Below are 19,733 nucleotides of genomic sequence, written 5' to 3'. Positions count from 1 at the left end.
CAAAACAAATAAGTTTGATTTGGAGCGCCACCCATGTGGCGATATTTCCAACTAACTTTTATCATCAAATTGAAAAACAAACACATTCAACATAAGTCTCCTTTGACATCAACCCAAAAAAAAAAATGCACTCTTAAAGCGCTAGAGTTTTTGTCTAGCTAAATTCTACTCCTGGCCCAGTGTGCATTGTTAGAATAATCCAAAGTATTTTGTCAAATCGCACACTTCAGATTAATTATCAGAACTCCAGGTCTGAAAGACTTCTGTAAGAGCTGGTGTTTCTTAAGACAGCATTTTTGGACCAGTATTATACAAGGTTCTCTCATCTGATTTACCTGAGTTACCTTAGGATTGTCAAAAATCTTTGTGAATAACACAGACCTTTTCACCCAAGAACGAATTCTGTTGTTGTGTAAAATGTGTTCAAACGATTGCTCATGTCCCAATTACCTTTTTTTTTATTTATAAAATACAGAGTGTTCCCCTTCTTTAAATGCTCGTCAATTTGGCTGCCGTGAATAATAGCCACTTGAATTCTGTGCACAGGTACCTAATCTCTCGAACGCCAATCAAGTGAACGAGTGCTATCTTATCGAAAGCGATGCCATAGATCGGATAGTCATGACGCGATCTCGAAAGAGGGCGAGGGTGATTTCTGTTTATTCGGATGACTAATATAGTGGAGATTGGATGAACACAAGGTGGAATGTGTAGCAATAGAACCATAAATAATTATTGACATATTTATTTGGTGATTGTAGCCTCGTATTGCAAAATGTTATATGCATCCGCTTTAAGTCTTTGTCTGTGATCTGCGGTCAATTTGACCTCAGACACTTTTAGTAGTTGTAACTTTTTTGTTGTTTCGTAGGCTACGGGAGTAACTTAATTTACATATGGGCGGCGTTCTGCTAAACTGCACCAAGCGCCATTTTTTCTAAATTGAGTTTTTTACACCAGAGGAATCAAATAATCATACCCTTTCTATCATAAAAATATCGAATAATTTGAGGAGTACCTTGTAATCTTAGATCACATTTTTTTTCTGGAAGGACATGTAAAATTGTAAGTTTGTATAGCCAAAGTGAACCATACACCAACGCACGTCATCAGAAAGAACTCATTTATTGAAATAAAGCAAGATTTTAAGTAATGGAAATTTCCTTGAATTCCCTGGGCATGGAGTATCATCAGACCTGCCACACGAGTTAAGCATTCGAAAATGGCAACTTTGGTAAAGAAAGTTCTCGGTTAATAACTGTGGAAGTACTCATAAGAACACTAAGCTGAGATGCAGGCTTTGTCCCAGTGAAGACGTAATGCCAAGAAAAAGAAGAACAAGATCTTGTTACGGTATGTGCTTTTTCTCAAAAATCTAGAATATTTCTTCAAAACTCTTCCTGTATCATGTAAATACATCCATCATGGACTGATAAATCTGCTGCATGTAATTGTTTTGGTTCTTAACTTTAAAATTCACGCTTATGACATTTGTTCCGTCGATAGAGGGACCGGTTAAAAATATAGGGTTTCAATGCTAGTAATGGACCCCTTAGTAGCTGAAATTCATTCTCAACGCTTTTCCGCAATGATATCTCAGACGCATATACGTTTTGTAGAGTCTAACAACAAGTTCAATGTTTTGACTTCATAGTACGCATATGAAACATACAAAATCATTCGATTTTTCCAGCGAAATATGCATTTGGAAAACTGTTGTCCGAATGCCTATTATGGACCCTCCCGGAGTCCATAATAGAAATGTTTACAAATTTGACGTTTCCTATTATGGACCCTCCATTTGATTCCCAGATTGTACCCCGTTTGGCATAAAGTCGTTTGGTATAATGGTTGTTTGGCATAATGGCCGTTTGGCATAATGATTGACTTGGAATGAATATCGGCATTTTTTAAGCTTTTACCGAGATCAACATCAACGAGCTCATAGCAAACTTTTTTGGTAGGTTCTTAACAAGCTTGGTGTTTGTTCAGAGATTCTCCAAACTATGGAAGTCAAAATATGTTGTGACATTAGAGAGCATTACTAAACTACTGGTGAAAGATCTTTTCAAAATAATAATTTTCACTATACCCCAGAACATAGAGTATCTTTGAGCTTGTTGTGATATACACATTTAAAAAAAGTACATTAGCAATTAAAGTTCGCAGTTATTAATAAAGGGAACGCTCATAGAATATTTTGCTGCAGATCAAGCTCTGTCCCAGTTTGGACATAAAACTTGATGAAAATTACTTGATAAAAGAAGGGAAAATTTATTTGCAAAATATTACAAGCTCTTATCCAAAGATCTATTACTGCAGCATATTGCAAAAATAGCCTATATACGAGAGCAGATAATTTTTCGTATAAATTGTTTAAGGATTTAACACAAAAAAAAAAATCTTCTCACAGCACAACTTAAATGAACAACACATTTTTAAAAGAAAATATTTATGGCAAAGTTTTTCAACGATTCAATATATATTTTGAATTTGGAAGTGTGCATCAAAAAACCGTCTGTTTCGTCCAGGGTTGACCAGGCCCTACGTTGTGTTGTGGAAGGGATGGAGTCCAGGCGACGAAGAAACAACGAAGTACTTTTCAAATTCAAACTAATTTATTGCCACCGAGAGGCAGCGTGCCTACTCGGTGGGGAACGATTGAAACTACATTCTATATACAAATCGGGTGCACCTTTTATAGGTGCACAGTACGGAAAACAATATCATTTACGCGCGTTCTGCTTTGTGTAGTTTGGCGCGCTTGGATGTTGCCGCCAAGCAGAGAAGCATCACGCTGGGCTGATGATAACGCAGATGGATAGGCGGGAAATGAACAATACGAAAGTTGAATGAATCAACTTTCGTATGCACGCCGCTCGGTTGGTGCGAAACAGCAACCGATGATGCCGTCTGTAGTGTGAGCGCAAACACCGTCTATTATCGATAGTTGGGATAATTTTTTAATTAGGATAATATTTTTTCCAGCATATCTCGAAAGGAGATCATGCGATTGCAAAAAAATATGTTGAATATTGACAGGTTCTAAAGTAATTATCATCATAACAGCACGTTAGGAGCCCACATAGCCGTAGCGGTAAACGCGCAGCTAATCAGCATGACCAAGCTGAGGGTCGTGGGTTCGAATCCCACCGGTCGAGGATCTTTTCGGGTTGGAAATTTTCTCGACATCACAGGGCACAGAGTATCTTCGTACCTGCCACACGATATACATATGCAAAAAATGGTCATTGCCATAGCAAGCTCTCACTTAATAACTGTGAAAGTGCTCATAAGAACACTAAGCTGAGTAGCAGGTTCTGTCCCATTGGGGACGTATCGCCAGAAAGAAGAAGAACAGCACGTCTTGCAAGAATTGATAAAACAGTTAAATATAAAAGTAGTTGGCATTAAGGTTTACCAAAATATAAAATTTAAAACAGAATAAATATAAAGAACAGCCTATTTTTAAAAGAAGGCAAAATTTATGATTAATTCAATATAAGATTGGGCGCCAAAAAATATTGCGGCATAATAAAACGAAAAGACATCAACACTTGCGTTCAGAATCATCAAAGTGATTGTGCTACTTTTTCTCAAAATTTCTCCGAATGTTTGTCCCCCGAATGCCAGAACGATAGGCAATCAAAAGAAGGAGGTATTCTGTCACTCTCGGTTATACACATGTTGGCAAACATGCTGAGGACGGTAAAACTCGAAAGAACCGCCAATTAAATAAAGAAGGGTGCATATCAGATGGCCAGTTCGTTCACCACTCTAAAATGTATAAAGTTACTACAATTACAGTGCTAACAGGAAAACGGGATATTAGGGGAACTGGCATTCGGGGAACTGGCGTTCGGGGAAACGACATTCGGGGAACCGACATTCAGGGAAAAGTAGCACAACCCATCGAAGTTACTGCAGTAATCGATTTCTCTTTTCGTTGATAACTTGAGTAGATCAATGCCGCTTTTTTGTCAGGTGAAAATAATAAAATATTTTAAAAATATAGCTCCAAAGAACAGCCTATGTATGAAAGAAGGTTAAATTTAAATTAACAGTTTTTATACCTATAGTTATGGTTACATCATATGAGGAAAATAAATAGAACGTTGAAAGATGAATAAATTTGTGTTAAATATATCAAAATCTTCAGTGAAAATATGTATTCCAATAGTGAAACTCAAGAGTAGAACTAAAATTTGAAAGAAGGGTAATTTTTTTCAGAATTCGGAACAAGCCTGATGTCATCAGATAGATTCAATAGAAACGTAAAAACGAATGTCATCTTAAGAATTTCTTGGTTTCAGACTCATTATGCCAAATGACCATTATGCCAAACGACTTTATGCCAAACGGCTTTATGCCAAACGACTTTATGCCAAATGACCTACCATCGATTTCCATGTAATCCGGCTCACTGCCGACGTGCCTATTATGGACCCACCTGGAAATGCCTATTATGGACCCTCTTGTGTGGTTTCATTTACAAAACTGTTCAAATATCTGTATGCACATGAATATTTACATTATTTTTGGGCTTTACTGAATAAATTGAATATTTTTGGTTCATCCTCTGAATTGGTATACCGTTTGGCTGCAATTTGTGTATCACTAGTAGGCATAAAACAATGATATTTTTGGGTACCAGGGACAGTTTTAACCTTATCAAACAATTCCACCAATTCCTCTGACATTTTAACATATTGTTCATTAGATATATAACAGAAATTTAATTTGGTGATACATGTATCAGTTTGTTTCACTGCCCAGTCGAATAGTTCTCGCGGAGTTGCGATTGTGTTTCCATAGTATTTTGCAAGACTTGCTTTTTTTGCCATTCGCTTGAGAGTGCCACCAATAGCGTCACAGGGGCCTTTGCCGTGGGATGTGGCAAAAAAGTGCCACTCTGCTTCCAATCCATGTATTTTCTTGAAATTACATAAGCTGGCAATTTTTTTTTTCTATTTTTATAATGAGCTGCAGCTCCATCTGACTTAAAAATAACTTTTGATTTGTTTAACAAAATTTATCAATTTTGAAATAAATAGCTGAACTGCTACTGTGTCATGGGTCTGATATTATAATAAAACTAACATTTTCCATTTTATTATGTTTTTTATGATAAATTTAGAATTGGGAATTATTCCAGTGATATCGTTGAGCAGCGTTATAATTTTCAGAAAAGTCGCTAATTACCAGTATTTAACCTTGTTTTAAGGAGTCTTTTTTGTTTCGTGAAAAAGAAGACTGTTATTTGCAAATGAAATCATGAGTTATGAGCTTATCAACTTTTTTTAGGTAGATAACAATACAAACATATTCATTATTTCTTATTCATCTGGCGTTTAACGCCGTTTAGTAAGTTATTTTTCACAAAACTTTTTCTTGAAGAGAATTTAATGGGATATGGATAAGGTTGTAACTTTTCAATGTTTGCAATACTGTTGTGATACCTTTAGAACCATAAAAATCCGTCGGATTGTTAGACGGAGTTGATTTCCTCATATGCAGAGGCGAAGTCCATTGATTGCCTTCATTTAAAAAACATAATCACTGTATAATTCCGTTTTTTAACTATTCTCAATAAAAAATACAATCTATTTTCTGATTCAAACTCATTTATCACTTGAAAACACGATCATATTTGACGGTTTAAAACAAAATCTTTGAAAAAAAATTTCAGTTTTGAACTTAAAAAATTCGAAGTTAGAAAAACTTTTTTCCCTAAAATTTGCCCAATTTGCAATGTATGGACGACTTTTAGTAAATTTATTTACGAAACTTTTTGCTTAAGGATAATCAAAATCTGAAATGGCTCTTTTTTTAAATCGACTTTAAAGTTTTGAATATTTTTTTTTCAGTGTAGAAAATGTGTTTTTATTTTCTCAATATTTTTTTCTCAAATTTCAGGAAATTTCACGACAGTCCCCCATACAACACTTTTTTGTAGGTCTTGCCATTTTCGAGTTATACGAGTTTTTAAAAAAAAGTAAAAAAAAAAACTTTGGGACTTAAAAAATTCGATGTTAGAAAAACTTTTTTCTCTAAAATATGCCCAATTTGCAATGTATGGGCGACTTTTAGTAAATTTAATTACGAAACTTTTTGCTTAAGGATGATCAAAATCTGTTCGTTTTTTTTAAATCGACTTTAAAGTTTTGAATATTTTTTTTTTCAGTGTAGAAAATGTGTTTTTATTTTTTTAATATTTTTCTCTAAAACGTCAGGAAATTTCACGACAGTGGTCCCATACAACACTTTTTTGTAGGTCTTACCGTTTTTGAGTTATACGGGTTTATAAAAAAAGTAAAAAAAAACTTTGACCCTTTCCAAATGTTAGTCTAGATCGATTTTGAAAAAAACAAAGTATGCAAAGTATCTTAGTTTCACATACTTTTGACATCCAGAAAGTTTCATTGAATTCTGAAGGGGTGATGCCAATCGCGTGTCGAGTTGGCGTGAAATCCGTCAATAATAAAATGTGCCGGATACTCCCATTGGTTTGACCACATTTAAATTGAGTTCACTGTACAACACTATTTCAGTTAATCAAAATTAGTAAAATATAGCAAACGTCGAAAATCCATATTATAAAATTTCGTTTAAAATATCAGAAATGGATCCTTTTATGGATAAATCTTATAAATAAATTTCAATTTCAACAAACATATTGTCAAAAAGAGTATTTACTTTGAACTTCATCGCATATATTAATCTTTATTATCATAAATTCATTAAAACACTAGTTTAAATAAAATTTGGTTATATCTCAGTGGTTTTGATCCTTTGGCCGTGTCGCTTACTCTTGCGAGGGCGAGCGAACACTTGTTCGGCGCACAATGTGTTTATCGAATAATATCGCGAATCCGGTTAGGTGTAAATGTATCATGGATTGCATCACCAACCAAAGGTAGGTCCCCTCATCCCACTAACCCAATATCCTCCCCATGACAACTGTGGAGATGGAGAAGATTCTTCGGTCTCTAGTAACAATGGTTGTCTAACTAACATTCCTTTCCTTCCCCGATGACTGTAAGGACCTGGCCGGCGTCGTTATTGGCTTTTAAATTTTGAGCTCTCGATTCGTGCCCAATGGTAAGCTAATCCCAAGCTCCGTTCATTGAATCTCTGTGCAATTGCTTTGATTGCTCTTGTCAATCACGGAGTAGCAACTGTACGGTCATCTATGCTCATGCTCAATTTAGTTTAATCTCAGAATCCCGGGAATTCCAGAAATCCCGAATTTAGGGATATTCGGAATATAAATTTTGCAATGATTTTTAGCAAAACGGCCGTAAAAATCCACTAGTGCCTAAAGTGACACTAGGGCCTAAAGTCACACAAAAGATTCGCACACTCTATGCGGCAAGAATTACACAGCGACGGATGAAATTTGTCGAATTCACATTGCTGTTAAACTTAGAGAATAACTCAGATGAATCACAAACATTAATGACCATGCTATTTGATCAACCCATATGGTTGTTATTTTTTTTTTTTCGTAAATTGTCAAACGGTAGTGCAGTCGGAACACGGCGTGTATATGGGAAAGGTTTATAGCAAAAAAATAGGCATCGCTAAATCTTTCACCATTCGAAAATATAGGTTTTTAGCTTTCATTTGACGTGTTCCCCAAAAAAATCCACCGAGGGATCCTGAACATTTTTTTTATTTTTAATTTTTGTTATTTAGAGTACATTATTTTTAATTGTAATCATTGTTAAAGACAGTTTCGTTGGTCTTAAGCTCGATGAAAGGTTCAATCTCATGTAAAAATTCATAAAATAAATATACAAAAATAGATATTAGGTTTCATTTTGTGAAAAACAAAGCTGTCCTATGTGGTTTTGAGAATTTAATGAACCATAGGACACTTATTCGATTATATATGTTGTAATTTCGACTTTTGGACACATATTCGATCCGAGCACTGTTTCCTTTTATGGTAAGAATACATTAAATTTCTTCTTCTTCTATTTGTCATTACACTTCTGCTGGGCCTGCTTCTCAGCTTAGAGTTCGTTGAGCACTTAGTAATTTGATTGTAACTTTGCCAATCAAACGTAATTCCATAAATTACTGTACGTATTGGTTTATTATAACATTCATAAAAAGTAGAATCGGTCAACATTACAACAGCCTGCTAAAGGAAACGAGATATGCATAAACGCCCTATACTCCAAGCCTTGGAAAAAAAAACTTCAAAAATCCTCAATAAACACATTATTGAGGCACCCCGGAGTAAATGACAATCCACCGACATTTTAATAGTGTTGAAATTATTTTGATGTTTTTAACATAGAAATTCAAAATTTAACAAGAAAATAGTGGAAGATATTTCCTGTTCAATCATACCTTAAAAAATAATTCCACCGTGAAAGTGCTCTTCTGACGCTAACAACAATAACACAATATTCACAATTGCTGCGGTAATTAAAAAAACATATGCAGCTTAAAAACAACAAAGTTTTACCATTTCATACTCCTTTAAGATTGATACCATATTCAAATAATATATGTTTTCAACATGAAATATGGTCAATTATGTGATTATTGGCAACGATAAGTACTATGAGGTAGATTACAAGTTAAATTTCATGTGTCTCATTTGCTCCGCAGAGTAGAGTAACCGAATTTTACAGTAGATTTTCAAGACTTTCTTCTAAGGGTTTCAATATCTCAAAAGATATTTTTTCATTCGACAAATACAGGGTGTGTCATTTTTTACGTCGGAATGTAAAAATTGAATAACTTGGTAAACAATCAATCAATGTATATATACGAGACTTTTTTTAATTTAATTCAAACCTTTTCAATTTATTTGGGCTATTTCATGAAAACAACATTAATCAAGTGGCTTTATTTATTGATAGCCAAATGAGCTCTTTTTGCTGCATTTTCCATTACCTTTTGGAGCGTTTTGGGGGGTTTTGCGATGATATCGGCACAAGGGTCTATCTTGAACTCGTCAGAAGTCCAAAATTTTCTAGCATTCACTTTGCTTTTCAATTAACTCCATACACTTTAATCAGGAGGGATCAAAATAGGATTTTTAAAATCAAATCATATGTCCATACTTTTTGATATCAAATTTCCATTGAATTTCCGTTGCAGAAACTGAAACATTTGATTTGCAGTGAGACATAGAGCGCCGTAATAGCCACGACCTTTCTCACGAATTTCCGGGCAGACATTATGAACAAACTTGCAAAGATATCGAATTCCATCGACTGTTGAAAAAAATGAACTCAATTTTTTTTTGGCGCTAATGCTGGTCCAAACTCGAATAGATTTATGTTCCTCAAATGGAGCAGTTTTGCTTTAAAGCCATATGGTGCTTGTTGACTACGATATTTGCAAGGATATAAAAGTTGAGTCAAAACAACTGCAAGACTATTTTTAATTCAAAGAATCCCTTTTTTTTATGTTGTTTCGGTGTAAAGTTATCCACGGTTAAAAAAGTGCTGAATTGATGTTTTCAAACATGTCAAACCGAATCAATCGGTTAATAAATGTCAAAGTTATTCAATGTTCACACACCGATATAAAAGATGGCGCACTCTATATGCTACCACAAGGTGACTGATCCATTAGATATTAAAAGTATTTGGAATTGAAAATTTTGTTGGTAAATTTACTGCATCACTTATATGCTCCACTTGCCCCGTTCAATCATCTACTAACACATTAACTACACTTCTTCAGTTATTTGTCTAATGTTTTATGTAAACCTTATAGACCGCGGGACAAATATGCGCAGAACGGCAGTTAACCATTATACAAAATAAAAAAAACACAGTTTTCAACAGACTGAAGGATTTATCCTCTCCCTTATTTTTTCACTACCAAAGTATCAAATCAAGAATCTTTGTATATGATATTGATAGTGAAGAAAATGGATATATTAACACAGCAGCAAGTTTTATTGATGTGTAAGAATAGTTTAAAAGAGCTCTATTTCGTATCAATCGTTTTCAGCTTGGATTTGTTACGGCTACCTGAAATTGTTATGATTTACGTAATATTTTTCAGGATGGTTGGTTGGATCTCATCGGTCGGGAATATTTTTCAAACGCACAATACTAAAAAAACATTAATGAACGATTGGTGAAGAAAATTCTCTGATAATGAGTAACGGAGGAACTCTAAGCCAAGAAGCTGGCTTTGTCTCAATAGGGGTGTAATTCCAGACAGAAGAAAAAGAAAATTCATGTATTCTAACCATGAAACGAAACAGCTATACACTAGAATCAAATACACGCTTAAATCAGAATGCCGATCTCAGCTGTGCAAATCTCGATTAAAGGTCGTTTGTTTTCATCTCAGTAAAAGTGACGTTTGATGTCAGCGACACCCAAAGGTGTTGCTTTAAATAAACTTGATTTTTTGCTAACATATCACATAAAATTAATTTGCTGACCGCTTGACTATACGGATCTCGGTAAAAGAATGAAAATTATTTGAGCTCAACTGTGTCCTTCACTGTACGAATAAGTGTCCTATGGCTTATTAAACCCACAAAATCACATAGGACAGTTTTGTCCATTACAACACGTAACCTTCTATATCTTTGTTTTATCGATTTTCATTTGAAATTTAGGTTACCATCGAGATTGAGAGGAAAAAAAACTGCCTTTTACTTACTTGATACTTGATGGGCAACAATTCCTTGCTATTGCGTTGAATCTACGCCGAATGAAGAAGCCTTCTCCATTGGACCCGGTCCTGGGCCAATCGCTTCCAGTCGCCCTGAACGTTAAGCGACCTTAAATCCTCCTCAACTGCAAAAAGCCATCTGGTGCGCGGCCTTCCACGGAGGCGACGGCCTCTCCCTGGTTCCCTGCTGAATATTTGTTTAGCTTGACGTTCCTCCGACATGCGAGCTACATGCCCAGCCCACCGCAACCTGCCGTGTTTTATACGCTTAACAATATCCATTTCATTATAAACTTGGTATAACTCGTGATTCATGCGACGCCGCCAGATGCCATTGTCCAATTTACCACCGAGTATTGTTCGCAGCACTTTACGTTCAAAGACCCCAAAAGCTCTCCGGTCGACCTCTTTCAACGTCCAAGATTCGTGGCCGTACAGAGCTACCGGAAGAATTAGAGTCTTGTACAACGCGAGTTTGGTCTTCGTCTGTAAGCTGCGGGACTTTAGCTGGTTACGAAGTCCGTAAAAAGCCCGATTCGCAGCTGCAATACGCCTTTTAACCTCGCGGGTAACATCATTATCGCAAGTCACTAGAGTTCCAAGGTACACAAATTCTTCAACTACTTCAAATATATCACCACCTATCACCACCTCACTACCAACATCACCTATGGGCCCACGATGTCTACCAGCGACCTTGTACTTTGTCTTCGTGGTATTGATAATGAGCCCAATTCGCGTTGTCTCCCTTTTAAAAGGCACGTATGCCTCTTCCACGGCTCGGCGATCAATCCCGATTATGTCGATATCGTCCGCAAAACCAAGGAGCATATACGAACGTGTGATAATAGTGCCATTCCTATGCACGCAAGCTCTCCTTATTGCTCCTTCTAACGCTATGTTGAACAATAGGTTTGAAAGTGCATCGCCCTGCTTCAATCCGTCTAAGGTTACGAAGGAATCTGGAAATCTCATCCGCAACACGTATACTTGATTTCGATCCTTCCAACGTTGCACGAATCAGTCTAATCAGCTTCGTCGGAAAGCCATGTTCCATCATTATTTCCCACAACTCGTTTCTTTTAACTGAATCGTACGCCGCCTTGAAATCAATGAACAGATGATGAGTCTGCAAGTTGTACTCCCGGAATTTATCGAGGATCTGTCGCAGGGTAAACATTTGATCCGACGTCGATCGGCCCTCACGAAAACCAGCTTGGTATTCGCCGACGAAGGACTCTTCAAGCGGTCTCAATCTGTTGAACAGAATACGTGACATTATTTTGTACGCCGAATTGAGGAGTGTTATTCCTCGGTAATTGGCGCACTCCAATCTATGCCCTTTTTTGAAGAGAGGGCAAATGAGGCCATCCATCCAGCTAGCAGGCAGTTCTTCTTCCTCCCATATCCTTAGTAGTATATGGTGAATTATCCTATGCAGCTGCTCACTACCGTGCTTGAGAAGTTCGGCCGGGAGCTCATCCTTCCCAGCAGCCTTGTTGTTCTTCAGCTCTTTAATCGCCTTCTTAACCTCATCTAGAGATGGAGGCTCCATAGCTTGACCGTCGTTGTCGATGTTCATTCTGTTCTCCGATGCTCTATCGTTCCCTCCATTCAGTAACGTTTCGAAGTGCTTTTTCCACCTGGCAGCCACCATCGTTTTATCTGTCAGCAAATTACCTTCACGGTCGTTGCACATGACGGGAGACGGCGCTGACTTTCTCCGCACGCCATTGACAGTTTCATAGAATCGTCGCATATCGTTCTGTTCCATACAGTTTTGCGCCTCGGCTATCACGTTCTCATCAAACTCTTTTTTCTTCCTGCGATGGATTCGCTTTTCGGCTGATCTTGCTTCCCTGTACCGCTCTCTGTTCAGCCTGGTACCAGACACTAACATCCGACGTCTGGCCACGTTCTTCTCATCCATCACCCTCTGGCACTCCTCGTCGAACCATCCGCTTCTGGGGCGTCTTCGAGCAGTACCTATCACTTCTCGCGCTGTTTCACTCACCACTCCATGGATTGCATCCCATAGATTGTTGAGGTTTTCGCTCACATTGACCTCACTTATCCGCTCGTCCAGCTTTTGGTGGTATTCAGCTGTAACACCGTCTGCTGAGAAGCGCTGGATATTGAATCGCATTGTTCGCTGTGGTCTTGAATTCGCTACAGTTGATAACCGCGCTCGAATTTTACTGACAACAAGGTAGTGATCCGGGTCAATGTTAGGACCCCTGAAACTCCTAACATCGATGACATCTGAGAAATGTCGGCCATCCACCAGAATATGGTCTATCTGGTTGCAAATATCACCATTTGGATGCCTCCAGGTGTGCTTCCGAATATCCTTGCGTGCAAAGTAGGTGCTGCAGATGGCCATCCCCCTGGCAGCAGCGAAAGTCACTAGTCGTAGGCCGTTGTCATTGGTAACGGAGTGAAGACTCTCCTTACCGATGATCGGACGGAAAAAGTCCTCTCTTCCGACCTGCGCGTTCGCATCTCCGATAACGATTTTCACGTCGTGTTTTGGGCACTCTCCATAGGCCTTATCAAGGCCTTCATAGAACGCGTCCTTCACGTCATCAGGTTTGTCGTTCGTCGGTGCATAGATGTTGATCAGGCTGTAGTTGAAGAATTTGCCCCGTATCCTCAGTACACAGATTCGTTCGCTAATCGGTTTCCACTTTATAACGCGTTTCATCTGCTTCCCGATCACTATGAAACCGACTCCATGTTCTGCCTTATCGCCGCCGCTGTGGTAGATGTTATATTTGAACGTAGTGTTGGCGATGGGATCAACCGCCCGGAATTCACGTTCTCCAGATCTAGGCCACCGCACTTCTTGAATGGCGGCCACGCCCACTCCAACCTTCTGCAGTTCACGAGCCAAAAGGCTCGCTCGTCCGGGTTCATTTAACGTCCTGACATTCCAGGTACCAAGTTTCCATTCATAGTCCTTATTTCGTTGCCAGGTCGGTTGCCGAAAATATCGTTCGTTATTTCTTCTTTCTCCATTTTTCGTGGTAGGTGAGAAATTCGGTATGCTACCTTACCGGGGTTGCGCTACCTACATCACGTTGATGGGGCTGCCACCTTAGGTTAGTTGACGTGATACAACATTTCATATTCAGCCGCTGGATACCAGAACAGACGCTGTTTGAGCCGCACCTCCTGGTGAACAGACGCTCGGGACGCACCCCCTCACTCTAGCTGATGTCAGAAGGACAACAGTGCCCAGGTTGCACTACCAGCTAAGTACGCAACCCTTAGCTGGCGGTCTTTGTCATCGTTAGACCCGAGGAAGCGTGAGGTAGGGACTTGCGAGGACCAGAGCTATGTTGGACGCTCCTTCCTGGTTGTCGACTCACCATTTTACAACCCAACTGCCTTTTACCATGATTAAAATTTAAAATAAAAAAAAATGTTCAGGATCCCTCGGTGGATTTTTTTGGGGAACACGTCAAATGAAAGCTAAAAACCAATATTTTCGAATGGTGAAAGATTTAGCGATGCCTTTTTTTGTGATAATATTGTTCTACCAGACACGCCGTGGGAAGGATTGTCGCAGGGGCATTGATGGAGAGAAATTTCACTAGTACCGTTTTGAGTCATATTACGGACAGCTTCAAATTCCGGACACTACTTTGTATGGGAAACATTTCACACGAAATGTTTAAATTTTTGCTGTTAAAAAGTTCTCACTTTCAAGACTCGTTTCAATAAGCTTATTCCATAAAAATCTATGCAAACTCATAATGTCTAACTGCCTTAGATGTCTCTTTAGTGGCTTGACGACTTCTACTGATGGTTTGACTTTTCAATTAATGATTTTTATGAGCTGTCCGGAACTTGAATCAAAGTGTCCGGATTATGAGGCAAAAGTGAGGAAGCGTCCGGAATAAGAATCATGAAAAGGCCACACATTTCGATTTATTTAAAATTATTCAACTTGCGGAAGTGTATTCTTTACCCACCATTCGAAAGCTAATGGTAAGCTCGATAACGCTTACATATAAATCATACAGAATGATTTATTTTGTATGCTCTCTACTAAGTTATACTTCACTAAGGCCTTAAGTGTCGGTAATATGAATCAAACGGTATCAAATTCATGTAGCTTAGCAAAAAGATGATGGTTAAGGCGAAGTTGGCCGTCATTGAAATTTTTACGTGTCGTTGAAGATTGTTGCTCAAACATGTCATAATTTCGAATTACAGAAAATCATTGCACTGATGCATCTGAAAAAAATAACAGTATACTTTCTGCATGTCGGCGCATGTAGCGATATTTTTCCGGATCAATATGATCCATGAGGACATAGATTTATCACTTTGAAATCACGAGCAGCTATGGCATGCCAAAACGACTGACTGGCTACTTAGCCTTAAAGCACTGGATAATGAAACATTCGAACATTATTCATCCAGAAAACTCCTATCACGTTATAACTAATAATGCTTTAAAAAAAACTATAAAAAAATGAAAATGTAAAAATTTCAGTGAATATGTCATACTCCTACCTACAGAACCATTTCAATTGCTATAAATTGGTTATCCTTATCAATATGACTAACTTACCCTATGCACCATAATTCGTTCAATACTATGAAAAAAGAAATGTTTAGCTTGCTAAATCATGTCACAAGATTGAACTAAAAGTTCAAATCTACAAGAAGATGAAGACGATGCTTCAAATATAACAATCACTAGTGAAAACATTATACTAAAGGACTGTTCACGTTAGATTTTTTGTCGGTTTCTCGAACCCTTTTTCCCCATCCCCATAAACATAATCCTTTATGTAAACAACGGACGATTCCTGACATTGTTGAAATATCTATTCGCATAGTAATTAAAGGAAAAAAAACGTGAAATCCATGCGGAATGCCTTACTTAATACCAGCGCATATAAGAGTATACATTTGAATTCTAATCATAAGAATCAAAGAATTAAAAGCTGTTTAACATGATTGTGTTACTTTTCCCCGAATGCCAGCTCTCAGAATGACCCATTTCACCGAAAGCCATTTCCCAGAATGACCCGTTGCCTCGAGAAGCGATGCAGTTGAAACAGGTACAAGAATAGACTTTAGGGACTGGGTTCTGAACTAGCAAGAATGATAAGCAAAACAAAGAAGGAGATTTGATAGATTATAAAATCATTGCCAAAAATGCCAAGATCGGTTAAATTCGGAAGAATCACCAATCAAGTAAAGAATGGTGCATATCAGATGACCGGTTTGTTCATCACCTTGAAACATAAAAAGTTATGACAATTATGAGAGCTAAAAACTTTTTGGGGAATTGAGCTATTCGGGAAAACGGAGTATTTGGGGAACTGGCGTTCGGGGGAAATGACATTCGGGGAACCGACATTCTTGGAAAAGTAGCAAAAGTGTTCAAGATACATATGCCATACTATGATTCATGATGAAACTTTACCCGAGCTATTCAAAAATTGTTTGATTTGTATTCATAGTTATTCTGCCTTCTTTTAAAATTGGCTGTTCTTTCTAATTGTATTTTAGGTGATTTGTATTACTGTAATATTCTTTATATTCACGAAATAAATTGAAGGAATTTGTGTTTTTTTTTTGCTTTCATAGCATATTCTCCCTTCTTTTGAACATTGGCTGTTCTCCCTAGGTTTATTGTCTTCGTAATTATGGAGAATAATGAAACATAAATACACTAGAAAATTTCCTTTGTTTTTGATAATTCCTTTTTACAAACTACTTTAATCAATTAGAGGATGGATGCGGAGCAGCATCCATCAACTCTGAGGAGGGGTTTTTACGAGCTTAAAGTTTGTAAGGAGAAAAGTCATCCAAATATATGAAACCAAACGGAAACATTAATAACATTTCCGACCATAGGTGGCGCTGTGATGAACTGGAATTTATTGATTTATTAATTTAAAGATTCTTCATTTAGTTAATAAAAGACTGCAACAAACAGGAAGTTTTGTCGTTAAAAAAAAGAAACAAAAATTTTAGCTATGAAAACTTAAATTTCCAGTTATTTGTGTTCACAATTTATTATCCACCTGGATTTAAACAGCCCAAAAATGTCCTATAATTTCTTTTCTGGGGAATGTCCTATTCTGGGGAATGGCGTTCTGGGGAACGTTATTCTGGGGAATGGGTTTCTGGAAAATGTCGTACAATCGTTATAATTGATGGTAATGCTATTTTTTTACATTTTTTTGTCAATATAGCCATAACTGGTGCTATGGCGATAACTGGTACGCCTTCCCTATATACATTTTGAAATAATCAAATGAACGCAAACTTATCCGTTTCTTGTTTTCTGTTCTTTATCTTCCAGATGTCGTTCCCGCCATCTATTTGGGTGCGTGCGGTCTTGGCTTGACGCTGATACCAGGTCTCAGCCTGTGCCACATCCGCGCTCCCGGACGCTGGCGCCCATTGTACATGGGTTTGTGCTATTTCTGGTTCCTGGCGGGACTTGCGGCCACGTCGACCATTTTCCTGCACAACATTTCAATCGAAATCACCATTACCGAAACGGTGCACACCGACTATTCGATTTGCGTCATGACTGCGGCCATATTCACGATCCTGCTGGTGGCGATCAACGAAATGCTGCAGCGAGAGGGAATTGTGGACTACAAGAAGCCGTTGGACTTCGATACGGACATTGCCCACGAGAGCGGGAAGCTGATGGGCCAGGGCGAGGGAAGGAATTTGTATAACAATTTTACGACGACCTCCGTTCCGGCAAACGGGACTGGCGCGAATCAGTGGACTTCATCAACCGAGCACATCATTATGAGAGGCGTTGGCAGTAGAAAGAACTATCACAAGCTGTGGGTGCTTTACATGATCTTCACAAAATTGCAGGGGTTCATCGCATTCTACTGGATATTCGTTTACCATGCTATGCTTCTGGTGAGTGAAAACTTGTTCGGTACACTGTATGGCTATGCTGTGTTCTGGTTCATGACAGCGGGAGCTTTGCTGGGATGTTTGGCGATGATTGTGTTGAGTACTAAGATAGTTTATATGGTCTCTTCGTTGTTGCATACCGTTGGATTGATCCTTGCAATATCATTCTATCATTCGGATATAGAGAGTAGATTCAAAATCATGGCAATATCGCTCTTGGTGTTTTATACATTCATCGGAGCATCGTTGGTCACACCAGCGATCAATATCTTAGAGTTATCGCCATTGAACTTTAACGAATCGTTTTTGGCGGTAGGTTCAATTGTAGAGCTGATTGGGATCGCTTTGATGCAATACTTCGCAATGAAGGATAATACATTACTCGGAGTAGGTGAAAATGGCGATGAAGTTGTTTCGGCGCACTATATTTCGATGATCGTTCTTAGCGTGCTCTTGCAAGTGATCGTTCTTTGGCACATGCCGAACACCTTTAAGAAATCGCTTGCCGAAATCAATTCTGACCTAAACAGGATGACATCGTATTTCGCGTTTAGCAGAATGATGGTCCCAGTGACTCAACACACGGCCACGGCGCGAACTTTCGCCGAAAGTGTGACCTCCGAACATCCCGAACAGGAAGAAAACCGTTTGAGCACCAGAAATGGCCATCTGGCCACACGGTACAATGAGCGAAGTGATGACAGCACTGGTGATAGACACAGTCCTTACAACGATTTTTCCGAAACCAGACACAACCGGCGAACCATGGTTGACCGCGCTCAATCTCCCGTAGTGGAGGAACGAGAAGATCCCTTCCTACAAGAGCAACTTCAGCGTCAACACGAACGCAACTACATTCATTCAAGACAGCAGCACTACCAATATCAAGCTCGCGAATCGCCAGAATCCCAGCAATACAGCTATCGCCCCGAACGACAATCAGACTACCGTCAATCACGGTACCTCCCCGAGCCAGAAGACTACCCGCAGGAACGTGCCATAGACAGTCAGCCAATCCGCTACAATCCGCCCCTTCTCTCCCGTCATCAGTACTACGAAGAATACAGTCAAGAACGTCAGCAGAAACCGCCCACTCCGCAACCGAAACCCCTCCCCACCCGGCAACCCTCCATGACTCCGTCCGACAGCCAATCCCCGGCGCCAAGTTTGATCCGGAGGACGGCCAATCCATCGGCCACGGTAAAATCCGAACCCGGTTACGTCTCCCGGCCCCGACTTCTGGCGCAGAAAAGTGAAGCACCGGCCCCACCTCCACTACCTCCCGCGGATTACCTCACCAAATCCTTACCGAGGATCAAACCGGACCGGCAGCAGTCCCGGGAGAGCATCCACCCGGTGCTGATACCGAAACCGCCCAAACCGGAGGAGGACATCGTTCCCGGGGTGGAGTACTCGAGTAATCTGCGACCTTCCGAGTTCCTGCGGCAGACACGGCAGTCCGAGATGTTCCGCAAGTCGCAAGCGTTGACGTGAGATGGCGCCGGTTCCGATAATCGGATTAGGGTAAGACAATTTCTATGGATAATAAAACCGTTGTGACAATTGGTAGAGATGGGATTTGAATTCGCTAAGCAGTCCGAAATCCTATCCGGCTGGAATTTCTACAATGATACATCCAATAAGATTTTTTTTGGGATACATGAATTAAGTACCGTAAACAGGGTTGTGTCGAAAATCTATATTAATACATGTTAACTTTTCTTCTTCCAAGGAGATGAATACTTATGCCAACTACCAAGCAAGGGTCCACAAAAGTCGGAAGTGCAACTTTGATGGTGCACATCTCAGTCGTTTGCAATTTTTTCAGCAATGCACAGTGGGACGGATTGGGGTTTTAGGAGGATAGATGATGGAACTCCGCCTTCAATTGCGATTTTACGTAAAAATGATGTTCTACAAAGTTGTGCCTATTACAAAAACAATTTTTTTGGTCGGAACGAAAATTAGGGTGCCCCTTTGTAATAAAGATAACCATCAATTTTTTTTTATTTTAAGGAATATTGATACAGTTTCTTCTACAAAGTTGAAGATCGGAAAATTTTAATCAGATTTAATAAAAAAAAAATTCTTTTTTCTAACTCAAAAATTGACCTTTTTAGAGAATTTATGTAGGGTGGCCCATCAAAAATTGTTTTTTT

General features: G+C 38.8%; 1 protein-coding gene across 6 annotated transcripts in view; it reads left to right on the top strand.

The window, feature by feature from the left end:
• LOC110674569 overlaps positions 1 to 19,143 on the top strand; it is a 53,223-nt gene extending 34,080 nt beyond the window's left edge. For all 6 annotated transcript variants that reach the window (XM_021838708.1, XM_021838698.1, XM_021838699.1 and 3 more), the window contains exon 3: positions 16,994 to 19,143. In XM_021838708.1, coding sequence (XP_021694400.1) covers positions 16,994 to 19,068 — 2,075 coding nt within the window. In that variant the 3' untranslated portion in view covers positions 19,069 to 19,143. The remainder of the gene's footprint in view (positions 1 to 16,993) is intronic.
• Positions 19,144 to 19,733: the final 590 nt, after the last annotated feature.

Source organism: Aedes aegypti, chromosome 1 (assembly GCF_002204515.2).
Source record: "Aedes aegypti strain LVP_AGWG chromosome 1, AaegL5.0 Primary Assembly, whole genome shotgun sequence".
Lineage (NCBI taxonomy): Eukaryota > Metazoa > Arthropoda > Insecta > Diptera > Culicidae > Aedes > Aedes aegypti.
The sequence above is the reverse complement of the archived record's forward strand: the minus strand, read 5'-3'. Positions and strand labels throughout refer to the sequence as shown.